This window comes from Neopelma chrysocephalum, unplaced genomic scaffold, assembly GCF_003984885.1.
Source record: "Neopelma chrysocephalum unplaced genomic scaffold, ASM398488v2 Primary Assembly neopelma1_44, whole genome shotgun sequence".
Lineage (NCBI taxonomy): Eukaryota > Metazoa > Chordata > Aves > Passeriformes > Pipridae > Neopelma > Neopelma chrysocephalum.
In genome coordinates this window covers 18797091-18811494 of record NW_020897703.1, presented here as the reverse complement: position 1 = coordinate 18811494, position 14404 = coordinate 18797091, and the positions used below count along the sequence as shown (strand labels likewise).

At 49.5% G+C, this 14404-nt stretch overlaps 1 protein-coding gene across 1 annotated transcript; it reads left to right on the top strand.

Moving 5' to 3' along the window:
• Position 1: 1 nt before the first annotated feature.
• Positions 2–14087, top strand: RETREG2 (reticulophagy regulator family member 2; the record flags this gene model as incomplete). Its single annotated transcript, XM_027677901.1, has 9 exons — positions 2–180; positions 2406–2512; positions 7290–7320; positions 8058–8193; positions 9503–9587; positions 10321–10458; positions 10789–10883; positions 11775–11910; positions 12642–14087. Coding segments are annotated over 9 exons (1638 nt in total), but the record flags the coding sequence as incomplete, so codon positions are not given.
• Between the last annotated feature and the right edge of the window lie 317 nt (positions 14088–14404).

Genomic DNA, 14404 nt, shown 5'->3' with positions numbered 1-14404 from the left:
GGCGGCGGCCGAGGAGGAGGAGGAGGAGGCGGCGGCGGCGGCAGCGGCGCGTCTGGCGGCGGCGCTGCGGCAGCGGCTGCGGGGCTGGGAGGCGGCGCTGGCGGCGGCGCAGCGGCTGCTGGTGTGGGAGAGGCCGCTGCACAGCCTGGTCACCGCGGCCGCGCTCGGTGGGGCCCTCTGGTGAGCTGGGGCTGGGGGGGGGACCGGGGCTGTCGGTGCCGCCCGTCCGGGCCGTGCCGGTGCCCGCGGCGTGCGGCGGTTTCGCGGCCCAGGGCGATGCCCCCCGGGTGCCTGCTATTCGTGTTCCCGCAGCCCGCATCGCCGTGGGATGTGCGCAGCCGGGAGTAGCCTCGCTGTTTTCCTCTGACAGGCATAAACAGGCCCCTCCCTGAGGGGAGAAAGTGCCAGGAGGATTTGCTTTGCCCCGCGATAATAAAATGCAGATGGGCCCAACTGGAGCCTCGCCCAGGCACGTTTCTGGTTAATTTTTGCATCCGTGCTTTTATCGGTTCACTTCACCCCACTACGGCGGTCAGCGAGCCCCACGGCCTCCTGCAGCGGCAGCTGCCCTGAGACGTTTTATTTAAGCCCTTCTGCTCGTTAATCTTTCCCGGGAGGTGCTGGTTCTTCATGCCAAAGCCAAGACCACTCGATTTTGACATGGGAGTGTTCCCCCTTCCCTGTTTTCCCTTCTCTGCCTCTCGGGCAGGGCAGCAGCATGAGGAGCCGGGAGTGTGAGTGGCAGAGCCCAGCTGTGGATGGGAATGAAAAACATCCTGTTTGTTTTTATAAACAGTGAGTCAGTTTAACTGATGAAAATTCTCTCAGCCAGTGGCTTTCCCAGCAGAAGAGGTCAAAAGTGTCCAGGGAAAGGGTTAAATGCTGGTCATAGAGGACATAGGAAGGGACAGATTCTGAAGTCAGAGGAGGGGAAAGTATGTGACCAAATAACATCTGAAGTCGCTGTGATGAGGCAGCTTACATTCTGTTCCTTCATCCATACTATTTGTGGTAGCCAGGTGCTTAGGCAGTTTTGGACTACTCTACCAGCTGGAAAGGTCTCAGAGCAGAGCTTTGAAGTGAGGAGGAGGGCGAGAAACACAGGTGAGATGACAGGGGTGATAGACAATGCTGTCCCAGGGACTGTGCTTGAAAAGGTTGAAAAGAGCAAAGAGTGCCCAGAATATGGGACAGCAGAGAGATATTTAAATATCACAGAGGGAGAGGAGGAATCATTTATGGTCCCATGGAAGATTCAGCCAGCATCCTTCAACTGCAATCCATAAATGAGATAGAATATGAGGAAAGTCTTTCAGAGATGATATGAAGCTACAGAATTGTTGTCCTTGAGAAGGGATACAAACATTGTTTAGGTCATTAGAGGTCCTGTAAGTCCATGGAAAGTGCAGCTTCTGTTCTGTGCTGCCCAGTAAGGCAGATCTTACTTCCAGGTCCTCTGCCTCTGGCTTGGTGGGAAGCACAACCCTTCCCTGCTCTACACTGTGAGACGCTCCCTCACTCCAGTCATTGTTTGGTGTATTTGAGATTAGGTATTGACAAACATTCACTGAAGAGGAGAAAGGTAAAATAGCAGGGCGGCTCTTTCTTTCTGGAAAGGAATGTTCATTAAAGAGGTGAAGGTGAACACATTTCCCTGGCATTTGTTTCTGGAGTGACTTAAAAACAGCTCCTCTGAGCTGGAGGAAAGGATGAATGTAGACAGCCACTGCTGGCACACGTGCCATCCTGGGACCTTTGCTGTTGAATCTCTGTGGAGTGGGGAGATAAACTCTTTGATGGTGGCATTGCGCAACCGTGTGTGAGTAGTATTGTGTGAGCTGGCAAGTGGCTCAAGCCAGTGTGTGGATGAGGGACATGAAAGGTTTTATGATAAAGTCAAGTGAGCAACTAAACCATTTAAGTGCTAGCTAGGCTCTGGTGAAATGGTGATAAGAGAATGGGCATCTAGAATGGCAAGATGTATTACCTGCGTGTAATGCTGGATCTTGTGATGACAAATGTAAGTTTTCAGCGAACAGGCTGAGTCGCAACCAGTCTTCTGCTACAGCAATCTGTATTTATGTTAACTAGAGCCTTCACCCTGAGGCTTTGGAGGGACTTGTATAAGGGAGCATTAGCCTTGTTTTGCAACCGAGGGAGGAGCTCAGAAGCAAGGGAGGAGAGCACTGGGAGATGGCATGGAGTTAGTTGTTAGGTGGTGAGCCAAAGGCACCATTTGAGAATGTGCTGTGTCGAGGATGGGTGTCTGCAGAGTACAATGCTTGCTACAGTGGCCCATAGCAGTTGGATATTTGTGCTCTGAGCTGTATCTGTTTGCTTATCAAGAGCAGTCATTTGCTGCCTTTTTCCTGCCCCTGCCTAACAATTCCTTTTTTGATTTCTAGGTTGTTTTCCTCCACTTCCCTGAGACCCCTCTTTCTCCTCAGCATGTCCCTTCTTGGCATCCTCTTGTTGGAGAAGTGGAAGCCCAGGTTCCTGTTTGATTTTTCAGGTATGTGATTTAGCACTGTACCTAGTGACAGAGTGCCTAGTGACAGCCCAGCTAGTGTTACCAGCTGCTGGGCTATTGCTACAGCTGGCCCTTCCCTGGCTCTCTCATAGGCCATGTAAGCACTGTTTCGACTATAACTGCAGGCCCAGGTACTGGTGCTGCCTCTCACCTATTTGTGTCAGAGTATTAGGATATATCCTAATACTCTAGGCATGGGGAGAATTGCTTCCAGTGCTGAAAAGTTCTGGGAGTGTTTCATTTTGAGAGTGATTAAGGGAAGGGGCCCAGCTACCTTGCCAGGGAAGCTGGTGACAGGGATGATGTGGTGTTGCTGGTATGTCTTTTTTTCTCCTGCAAATGTCATGGCAAAAAGATAATTTCAAGTCTGAGCATGTATGGCCCGCTGAGCTGAGGGAAGGAAAATGGGGACTGTTGAAGTGTATTGGTTTTGGTTAAGTTCAGTGTGGGCTTATGCCCTGAAAGAGGCAGAGCAGATGAGAGCCACTTTTTGTGGCAGATAGCAGAGTGGATGATGAGGTCTGGCAGCAGGAACAGTTAATGTATTGTACCTGTACTGAACAGCATCTGCTCTCCACCTAATCAGTGAGTCCGATCACTTGTCTTATCTTTCCCGTTTATTGAAGGGTCTTTGCTGACATTAGCCACAAATGCAGCAAGAGGAATAGCCTCATAATGATGATAGACATGGATTGGCTGCTGTCTGCTTTGAGTGCCTCCTTCATTGGAGTTTATTAAATGACTGGACCCAGACCTGCCTACTGCATTTACTGCTACTGTTCAAAGGCAGCTTGGGGCCCTCCATCCCTGCCCCCCTACTGTAGGGAGGGTTTCTGAATGAAAGCCCCTCTATATGTGTGTTTGTAAGGTGCCCTTTATTTGACCTAAAAGCCTACTAACTTAAAGGCTGCTTTCACAGAAGTCCTGATAAGATTAGATATGTTTCAGCTGTAGTCTTGAAACTGTTTGCTTTGTGTGGTTCAGGTAACTAGGCAGCTAAACTGCACTGGCCAATTTAATTTCCTGCTTATTCGCAATGGTTTTTTAAGGGAATAGTTTAAAGCCAACCCAAACCATTTCACTTGAAATGTATCCAGAAATGCAAAATCCTGGTGTCCAGTACAGAATGGTGTCATTGAGGCAGGTGGGGGTGGAATCGCTCCAGCAAGTACTAGGCCTGTAAAAGTGGTGTTATCATAGAAGAAATAGGAAATCCGTACTGAAATCAACTTATATGGTGCAGAGCAGTGAGGAATAAAAAAGAAAACCAAACAAACCAGCACCAGTGGGGGTTAGGCTTGTCCTGTGTCATAGGCTCTGTGAGAAATCGATGCACATCCTACTGCGCCGCTCCTTGGTGTTCTTCATACATTTCACTCCTTCCTGCTTCTCTGGTGCTGACAGCAGAGAACAGGGACACCTCTTTGATGTGCCTGGTTAGGTCACAGCCCTGATTTTGACATGGTCCACTGGACCGTGTTTCCTCAGCCACAAGGAAGGAGTGGTGCTCTGCATTCCTGAGGGACCTCCCATTGAATTGGCACTCCTGAATACTTAAGGGCTCTTGTTTGGCTCTCACTTCCCACTGAAACAGAGCTGCAGCTTTGTGGCTTTCCTTCTCAGTGCTTCCTGTAAGCCTTTCCTGGAGCTTTGGGAAGTGGGTCAGTACCATACCTTCAAGAGTCAGCACGTATGTACACAAACCTTGGCTTATGGCAGTTGTGTATGTCTTGGGTGACTGCTTATAACATCACTTCTGAAGGAATGCTAAAACCTCAGCATGTATTTTGCAGTTACTCACACACTGTGATCAGGGACACACTAAGAGCATTGAAATGTGCAATTTTTTTGGGCCCTGTCAGAAGGACTACGTATTTTCAGCTCCCGTGCAGTCTCAATATCTACATGGAGTTCCACTTAAATATTGTTTAAGGACTTAGGAAGCACCTCCATTTTCTCCTGAAATGGCTATTGAGTAGGGATGTTTTTGGTGGTGTTGTTGTTTGGCAGCTGTGTTTTGGTCAGTGCAGGAGAGTGCAGTGTGGAAGAGCTCTAGCAAAGGTTGCATTGCAATTGAATGCTAGTACTCCTTAAAAAGGGCCCCTGCTTTCTAGCTAAAGTTTACACACAGATGAAGAATGCCTCTTGGAGAAGTGTTGAAAACCTATAAGAGCCAAGGAATCCATCAGCAATAATTTGTCAGTACCAACATGTAACCTAAACTCCTGCATGGTGACTGGTTTCCCAGAAGAGTCTGGTGTATGTCAAGTGTTTTGTATTAATCCACAATCCAGTATGAAATGCTAACAGAAAGATTTCAGCCAGTTATTGATGATCTGAGGCCAGCCCTGACCATCCAGCTTGCCAGCTTAGTTGTACTTGTGCTAGACAGTATTGCAGCAGAGGCTGGAGTTAAGCCTTAACTAAGTGAACATATCCTGTTGGAAATGCTCTAGGTTTGTGGTTGGGCTGTTCTTCCAACTGGTGTAAGACTTCAATGCTTTGGGATGACCAGCAGGCAGACTACTCTACTACAGGAAGCAACATACTGTTGATCTTAAAGACAGCTTGTGTTTTGCCAGATAGTTGAAATCACGTGAAGGCCCAGCAGCCTGCTGAAATGTTCTGCAGCTTCCCAAAGTGTCTCTGAAACATTCAGGATCAACTGAGGAGAATTGTTTCACTCCCTCTGCTGGTGTATTTTGGATGGCTTGGATGACTGCAGCCAGTTGGAGAGGACTGGGGTTCCTGTGCCATCCCACTTACTGTGTTGCTGGCACATCTGTCCAGCAGAGTTGGCAAGTGTCCCAGCACCTCATCTGGTAGCTGGTGTGACCCGTGTGGACAGCCCTCACAGCCTGGCCAGTGCCAGATGTAATGTGTTTGGTGATTTAGTGCAGGTAATAGATGAGGCTTAGAGATAGAGCTGGATTTCTGTGTGCTGCGATTAAGCAGCTTTAGATTCCTGAGCACAATAACAAAACAGCAATGGCGGTCACAGGAGGGAAGCAGCTACCCCGTGAGGGTGGAGCTGCATCGTAATATTCACTTTGCACCCCAAGCTCCCTCTGTGAGCTGCTCCAGCCACCATGCCAAACGCTCGTGGGCAGAGGAGCGGATGGGCAGCCCAGTGTGCAAGCAGTTGACTCCTCTTGTCAGGCCTGATTACTGGAAATCTGGGTCATGCTCTCAAAGAATCGCCTCCTCCCCGGGCGGATGGCCTCCCGCTCCGCTGCACGAGCCGGCTGGTGCAGTGCCTGCAGCAGGAGGAGGAGTCTGGCATACTTGGCCCAACGTCCTGTGTCTTGGGAGAACAGTGGCAGGGCCGCTACAAGCATTTGCTCCCTTCTGTGGCTTGAGCTGGATGGAGTCTAAAGTCTGGATGGGTGATGGCAGTGATGTTTGCTCACCTCTTCTGTGCATTTCCCTGAGGGAGTCACTGCCACTCTTGGGCTTTGTGATGGGCTGATGACTCCAGGGAGGATTCAACCCCCTTTTTTTTGCATGTTGCATTTTATTAGCCCATTTCTAATTATAAGCCTGGTCTCTGAACATAAACTCTCTTCCTTTATTTTGGATCTGTTTACATGGCGCCATGCATGTGAGGGACAGGGTCCCACTGACTTTTAGAGTCTCTTGGACCAAGTTGGCTGCTGGTCAGACAGCATCAAAGATGTATCTGTCCCTGACAGCTTAAGGACAGTGAGTGGACTGGTAGAGGAGGGTAGACCTTGATAAGCCATCACAGCATGAACAGGGCCTCATTAAACACAGGAGACTTATAAAGGCTGTGTTGATAGAAGAGCTTTGGTTGAGCTCTGTGCATCCTGAAACACTAGTCAGCTAGTCAGGACACCCAAATCCATGAGCAACCAGGCTTGTGAGTTCACAGAAATAGTTTTTCCTCTCTGTATTTAAAGTCAGAGCATAATCATATGTGACCTCTGCCATTGAATCACCACTCCTCCCTTCAGTACTGCATGAACTCCATGAGTCCCTGTTTGATCATCACTGAGTTGAGTGCGGAGAGGAATGGGAGAGCCTTTCCCTTGCTCATATCCAGACTGATGGACCCTAGGAGTGTAGTTTTATCTGTGCCTGGCACAAAGGGCTGTCAGGGGACATAAAAGAGACCTAAAATTAGAAAATTATGCACAAGACTGCTATTTTTTATGCAATTCCATGGGATAGGATGGAGACAACGGGGATGTCTCTGGTATTTGTACACAGCATCCTGCCAGGGACTGGGCTGGTCAGTGGGAAATGCAGCTGAGACCTCCTGGTGCCATGTCTAGCTCCGAGGTGGAAGCTGAAGCTTTCCCTAGCTCAGAAATTGTGCTGGCAGCCCCCTGTGAATGACAAGGGCTCGCAGCTGCCATGGGAATGGCACTGCCCAGATTTTTGGGACACTGGGGTCAGCTGTGTGATCCCTGCAGCGGAGAGCTCAAGTGGTAGCACCAGGGTGCATCTCAGATATGAGTGTTCTGGCATATGTGTGTTGATGCAGGTTGCAGGGTATGCTGGGGTGCCCAGAGCCCAGTGCTCTGGTTTCTCCGAGTCTCCAGGCATGCTTCACTGCAGCCTGCGCAGCTCAGACTCCAAGCCAGTGATTTCTGCTTGCGTGAGAGCATGAAGAAGATCCCCAGGGTGCATCCTTAGCTAAGTATGATACATCTCCAGCTCTGCTCTGTTCCAACTGGTAAAAATGTCAGATTGTATTTTTCACTTGGCTGACTAATCTGCTGTGTTCTCTCTACAGCGCAACCATCAGAGGAGCCAGGAGGGGAGAGGTAAGCTCACTGATGTGCTCCTTGGTGAGAGGGGAGAGTGGGAAAGCCTTAATTTACTGTCTCACCTGTCCTTTTTTTTCTGTTGTTGATAAACTGCATGGCTCCTGCTGGGAAACATTGCTAGCCATTTCTCCTGCACTGGGAGCTGCTTATCAGCTCAGGAGCCGCATTTTGAGACTCTGGGGAAAGCTAGTGTTCTTTCAGTAGCAATAAAGCTCAAATACTTCTGATGTTAGGAACTCTCGGGTTTCTTCCCTGACTCTCTCCTGAACTATTTTAAGAATCCTCCAAAGAGAAGGAAATCACAGAGACTGACTTTTGCAAGCCATATGTGCTCTCTGTGTGGCGTGGCTTGCATCCTTGGCCATGGTTGTAGGTCTGAGCACCACACTCTGGCTATCTTGGACTTGGTGCAAGGGGAGGCCATGTAACTAGTTCCACCTTCAGCACTTCTGTCTGCGTGGCTTTGAGTAAACCACTTTGCATCTTGGGCCTGTGGCATGAGGATTCTGTGGCATGATGTCTGCTGCTGCTGCTTGGCTCAAGTGTCTCTTGACTCTTCCTGATTAAAGAAAAAAACTGTCTCCAAATTAAGCATCTTCCATAGTTCAGTTGAAGATGCAGTCAGTATTGTCAAGCCTTTGGTAGGGAACTCTGCTTCCCAGTGCAGCTGTTCCTCCCCTCCAGCAAAACAGACCATGTTCAAAGATTGTCTTCTTGCTCTTGTCTGTCTCTAGTGAGGGGGTGACTTCAGGGGCACAACCTCACCTGCTCAGTGTCCCTGAGCTGTGCCACTGTCTGGCAGAGAGCTGGGTCACCTTCAGGCTGTACCTGCAGGAACTGCTACAGTACAAGAGGCAAAATCCTGCCAAGGTAAGCTGGAGATACCTACTCTTCTGTGCAGGGGCTTTTCTTTCCGTTAGTACTGGCTTAGGAGATGGAAGAATGTAAACTCAATATTTTTACAATTGCTATCCCTGTTCAACATTTGCTGTTCATTCCTTTCAGACTCTATGCCATGGGAAGTTTAAATAATGAGTAATTGACTTCCAGTACTTGTAAGCTGAAGCTGAACTTAACCCCTCCTATGAATGGCTTGCTGTACTTAGTTTTATTTCTTAGTGTGCAAAGGAAGCTCTTAGATTGGGAGTGGAGAGTAAAAAAGGGAGGCCTACAGTTTCTGCCCCTTTTGCAGGCTCCATATTTAAGCTGGTCTTACCTATTTTGCTAGCCAGGATTGTAGCTAGCCAAGTGCAAATGCAGCAGTGTTTCTGAGTGAATGGAAACTTGTCATCAAACATGTTATGATGGCTGTGACATGTGTTGTTTGGAAAGGGTTTGTAGACAGGAGCTGCCTTAGCATGACAAAAAATAGGACCGAACAACCACTAGGATTGTGTCAGGCTTCCTGGGGTTCAGTGTGCCAAAAGGAGTGGGTTTCTAACACTGCTTGTTACTCCTTTTCTGTTAAAATCCTGTCCCAGCCACAGGGAGTAGAAGACCAGGACCCAGGATGCCCTTAAAGGATGAATTCATTAGGAACAAAGCCTATAGAGGGCCCTTAGCTTTTGCAGACCCTTTCCATTATGAGTTAAACTCTTCATTGCTGGATTTAGTCCATATCTGAATCCATGTGCTGGCTTGCAGAGTGTCTGTTCTCACTTCTCCCCCTCCCCAGGAGAATGCAAGACAAGTTGTTAGGGCTGCACCAGTATACTTCCACTTTTTCCGGAGGAGGAAGGTCCTGGTCTGGTGGGAGCGTGGGTTCTGCTAATGCTTCTGCCAGCTGGTTTATGGCACAGCAGTGGCACAGCATCTGGTGACTCTGTAACAGGTTCCTGTCTGTTCCTCATGAACTCCAAAATGGCAATTTGCAATATCCAATCCTATCCTCAAGGAACATAATTTACTTCATAAAGAACTGTCCAATAAATTTTTGATATGTTTTACTGGGGTGTTGGGTTACCTTGGTCGTCCTGCGCTTGAACCTCTAATGCTTACAGCTTAACCCAACCAAGCTGTCCGAGTTGCGACTGTCAGCACCTGAATGTACTCGGTGCAGAGCTGGCTGACTGACTGTTAGGAGCATCCCTTGTGTTGTGCTAACTGGGTTTCCAGCTCTGGTTGCATAGATGGATCTCTGCCTCTTGTCACTTCTCTTTGTTCCTCTCTCTTCCTTCAGTTCTGCATGAGTGTCTGTTCAGGCTGCCTGATTCTGGCTGTAGTTGGACACTATGTTCCAGGCATAATGATCTCCTACATCATTTGTGAGTATAAGCAGCTCTCTTGAAAGCCGAAACATGACCTAACTGTGCTGTTGATACGCTGGTAGAAGCAGATTTGTGGTTTTCTCAAGGGAGTCTGTGCTAGATGATGAATCAATACAGGGAGTGTGCTCCGGGAAGTCTCTGTGTGTGCATGCGTGCAGTACAACTGCAAAGGCAGGAGAGGGAGCCGTGGCTAAAATATTGCTGCCCTCTGCTCCCCACGGCTGAGGCTGTGCTGCCAAGGCACCAAGGAAGTGGGAAGCTTCTGTATTGAGAGTGTTGTTAATGAAGCTGTGTGTTTGGTAAATAGACCTTTTTCACTGCATCGTGAGGCCCTAATAACTGTTCTGGTTCTCTGCTGCGAGCACATCTACATATGAGCTCTATGCTCCTGCCCTTATAGAAGTTTTGATGATACTTAGTTTTAATAACCTCATTTCAGAGCTTGTGTTGCATGTTGGGGCTGGGATGTAGTGGCTGAAGAAAAGGACTTACACTTCATCTTAACATAAATCTGTATTCTAACAGAGATCTGGCAGTAAAGCCCGGTTAATCAAGCAGTTTTGGAGTGAGTAAGAATAGCCATGGATGAGGATTTTTAGGCAGAGTCAGATGGGAAAGCAGATGCCATTCAACTGCGTTTCCCTCGATGCAGTCTTTCTCGGTTGCGCCACAGGGAGGATTGGGTTGTGCTTGGTCTGTCTCTCACACTTGCCACATCCTGTGTCCACAGTGCTCAGCATTCTGCTCTGGCCTCTGGTGGTCTACCATGAGCTGATCCAGAGGATGTACACGCGTTTGGAGCCTGTCCTGATGAAACTGGACTACAGTATGAAGGCAGAGACGCTGCACCACAAGCATGAGAAGAAGAGTAAGGACCCACCTTCTGTCTGGCTTTTTTTGGTGCTGTACTCCCAGGGTGGAGCCCTAGCAAAGTGACAATAGGAGGCCACATCTGCCAACACTGTGTGGTGAAAAGCTGCAGAGGAGCAGAGGAAAGCAGGTGGAAACTTGAGGTTTATGGGGAGAGCAATTAGGTGCTCCCAGGTGATCCTGAGAACAGCACACAAGAGCAGCAGATTATGCTTGTCTCTGGGAACCCTGTATACTTTCACATGGTAGTAGAAGTAGTGGGAAAGTAATATATAAAGGCAGAAAATTCCTTCAGTGTCATGTAAAGCCTTTCTTCTCTTTCTCATAGAGCGACAAGCGAAGAGCGAGCCTGCAGTAGGTGATGAGCCAACAGCAGAGACAGAGAGTGAGAGTGAGGCAGAGCTGTCGGGCTTCTCCCCAGTGGTAAGAGCACAAAGATCTGAGCAGAAACCAGTCCCTCCTGTCTGATCTGTAGCAGCTTGAGAGCCAAGGGGTGGTCTGAGTACAGCTGCATTGATAACAAACAGCAGAGCACTGTCATTTCTTAGTGACTTAGTTCAAAGGAGAGAAGGGTATGTGTTTGATGAAGACCATTGTCTCCAACATGAGTATTGAGAATTCAGTGCCACAATGCTGGTGAGGACATGCCCCAGCCTCCTCCTGACCTCAGAATGACTTTGGTGGTTATGCTTCATGCTCAGAGGACGAGTGTCTCTTGAAGAAATTAACTCCCCCTGGTGTAATGTATGGGGGCTCTTCAACACTGAAAAAGGGAGATGAGCAGCACTAGTGTCTCTTACACTGTTCCCTGCTCTCAGGCAGACTGTGTGTGACCTTTCTATATTTGCACTGCAGAAATAGACCAGGTGTCTTTCTTTTCAGGAGCTCTGGGCGTATAGCTGGGCTGTGAGGTGGGAAGCTTCCGTTTCCAAAGGAATGTGGATACTTGAACCACTGCTTCTTGTAGAAGGCTTCATTGGGCTCAGTGTGAATGCAAAAGGGAAGGGGTGTTCTGTTTCTTGGTCATCCCAGGAAAGGAAGAAGGATCAAAGCCTCCTGAGACTCCCACAGTCTGATCCCATCTTGTACTGCCTCTTTTGGGTTTTTCACTGAGAGCAGGCAAAGCTTCAGGCAGTGATTTATTGCAGGAAAGCCAGTGAGCTGAGACCACCCTTCCCTGTAGTGCAGTGAGCACTTTGCCCAACATATTGTCCCTCCAACAAGGACTTCTGCCTGGAAGCTCTAGAGGCACCTGTAGGCAGCACTGTTAGCCAGACACACATGAATTTGTCCCTCTGCCTTCATCCCGTCCAGGTGGATGTGAAGAAAACTGCCCTGGCACTGTCAATCACAGATTCTGAGCTCTCTGATGAGGAGGCTTCTATCCTGGAAAGTGGGGGCTTTTCTGTCTCAAGGGCTACCACCCCACAGCTGACAGATGTTTCTGAAGGTATGTGATGCCTTGCTGCCCCCCTTACCCTGGATGTTTTATTCCAGAACTAAGAGCCTTATGAATGGGAGGACAGGGAGGGAACCCAGCTATTTGCGTGGGGAAAGCATTGAAAGGAGGAGGAAAAGCAGAACAGCATACCATGACTTCATGGGTGATCATAAGCTGGTCCCCAGTGGACATCTGCCTCTAATTACTGCCCCACAAAGCAATGCTGTCTTGTGACACCAGCGAGGGAGCAAAGGCACTCACAAAGTCCCACAGAAATAACTGCATAGATAGTCACACACCTATATATGATGCTGGGTGAAACAGGTCTGACATGCCACCCTGTCAGACTTCCTAGCTCAGAGGAGGTCTGGTTAGTGGTGAGGAGCATGGAGGTACCCACTCAGATGTGCTCACTTTGGTGTCTGGGGAGGAGCACGCAGGTGACGTGTTGTAAGCACCATTTCCCTGACCCTGAGGGTTTTCTTGGGGGGCTCTAGACACAGAGAGCATGAGCTGGTGCAGGAAGTCCACTCTGAGCACAGAGCACATAGAACAGGATAACAAAAGGGACACTCCCGTGTGAGTCATGCCACTGAGAGAAGGGGATAACTACAGACCTCTTCCTGCTGTGCTCCAAGGATGGGGAAGATGCCCAAAAGTCAGCCATGGTGTGTCATCTAGGAGAAGGTGGGTGGGAGGTAGAGATGAGAGAACCTGTGCCTTAATGCGGTGCCTTTCAGACCTGGATCAACAGAGCCTGCACAGTGAGCCAGAGGAGTCATTTTCCAAGGACCTGGCAGAGTTTCCATCCGTGGAAGAATATCATTCCAGAGACCTGGGACCACAGATTGATGAAGATGCGTTTGGTGTGCCTCTGGGTCCTGAGCTTGCCCACGCTGCCTGTGAGCTGGACTCAGCAGAGAAAGAGGCCGCGGACTCTGACCTCTCCATCCTTCACCTCGCGTCTCCTCTCCATTTTGTAAATACGCACTTCAATGGGAGTGGTCAAGCGGCAGGAGGCAGCACAGAGCCAAAGACTGCCCCTGCCCCGGGCCTGGGCATCTGCATTAACACGCTGAGTGAGGAGATTGTCACCACTGCCATCACCACGGCGGTGCAGAACACCCTCTCTGCCCTGCTGCGGTCCTCAGAGGCCAGCGAGGGGCCCTCCCTCTCTGAGTTCCTCCCCACTGAGCCTGAAGAGAAACTGAGTTTCCAAGCACAGTTGTCAGAGAGTGAAGTGGTGGAGACAGAAACAGAAGCTTCACCAGAGGATGAGGAGGAAGCAGATGACTTTGAGCTACTGGATCAGGGGGAGCTGGAGCAAATGGATGTAGAGCTAGGGCTTGGAGAGGAGCAGGAGGCACAAGAGTCTCCTGCTGCTCCATCTCCCTCCTCTGCTGTGCTTGCTGAGCTGCCAAAGCAAGGAGATGAGGAGGAGGCAGTGATGACAGCAGCATCTATGTCTTAGGTCTTCTTCGTGCACCCCCTTTTCCTCCATCGTCACTGGAAAGAAGGAAAAACTCACACAGTGAACGTGCAGCGGGTTTTTAAATGTTTGTGTTGACTGGGATGGAAATGCGTCAGTGTTAATGTGCTGTGTCTGGAATCCTTTCCATCCTTCTTGAGCCCGGCCTTCATTGGCTGAGCGGGAGGCCCTGCAGCTGGGGAGGAGCCGGCTCCTAGAAGCCTTATGCCACAACTGAAACACCAACCCCAGCAAACGCTTCCTAGTAATGGTGCAGTATTTCGGTCTGTCTTCTGTTTGTCTTTCGTTTTGCACGCAGAGTACCAAGCTAGCTGTAGCTGCTGCTAATACCTGCATCCCCAGTAGGACATATGCAATCTTATTTTATTGGGTTTTTAAATGGCTAAAAGTGTAAATAATTTTAACTTTCCTTGGTTTTGTTTGGGGGAAAGGGATGGGGTGCATAGTCAAAAGGGCCCCCAGGGGCTAGTGGAAGGAAAGGGGTCTTTGGAACAGAGGGTAGCATTAAGGGGACAAAAGCAGATGGGTGCTATGCAGTGAAGAGACCCCCTTCTGCAGACTATACCATCTTTTGTGTCACTGTTGTAATAGGGTATTGGGTGATTGTTTTCCCTGTCTTGTTTGAGTTCTGCTACTGGGTGGCTGTGGAGTTGAGTTTTTTGCAATCAATGAAATTCACTCCTAGCCCTGTTCAGTACTCCAGTTGCTTGCTGTCGTGGCATCTCATGCCTTCTGCACCCCTGACCCCACTAGCACCCCTTCTGTGCTTAGCTGGGCATCGTAGCCTGGCACCTGGGGACTCCGAGGTGGCTGGAAGAGAGCCAGAAGCTCTGTTACACAGCAGAAGATCCATGGGAATTCCCCCGAGTTCAAGCTGTCCCATGTGGGCAGAGACACTTCTTGCTGGCCCTTCTGGGCTCCGCCTTGCCCCGAGCGCTGCAGCAGATCTCTGGAGCTGGTTCTGCCGCCGGCTCCCGGCGGTGCTTCCGGAGGAAGGGGATGCGGCGGGGCGGG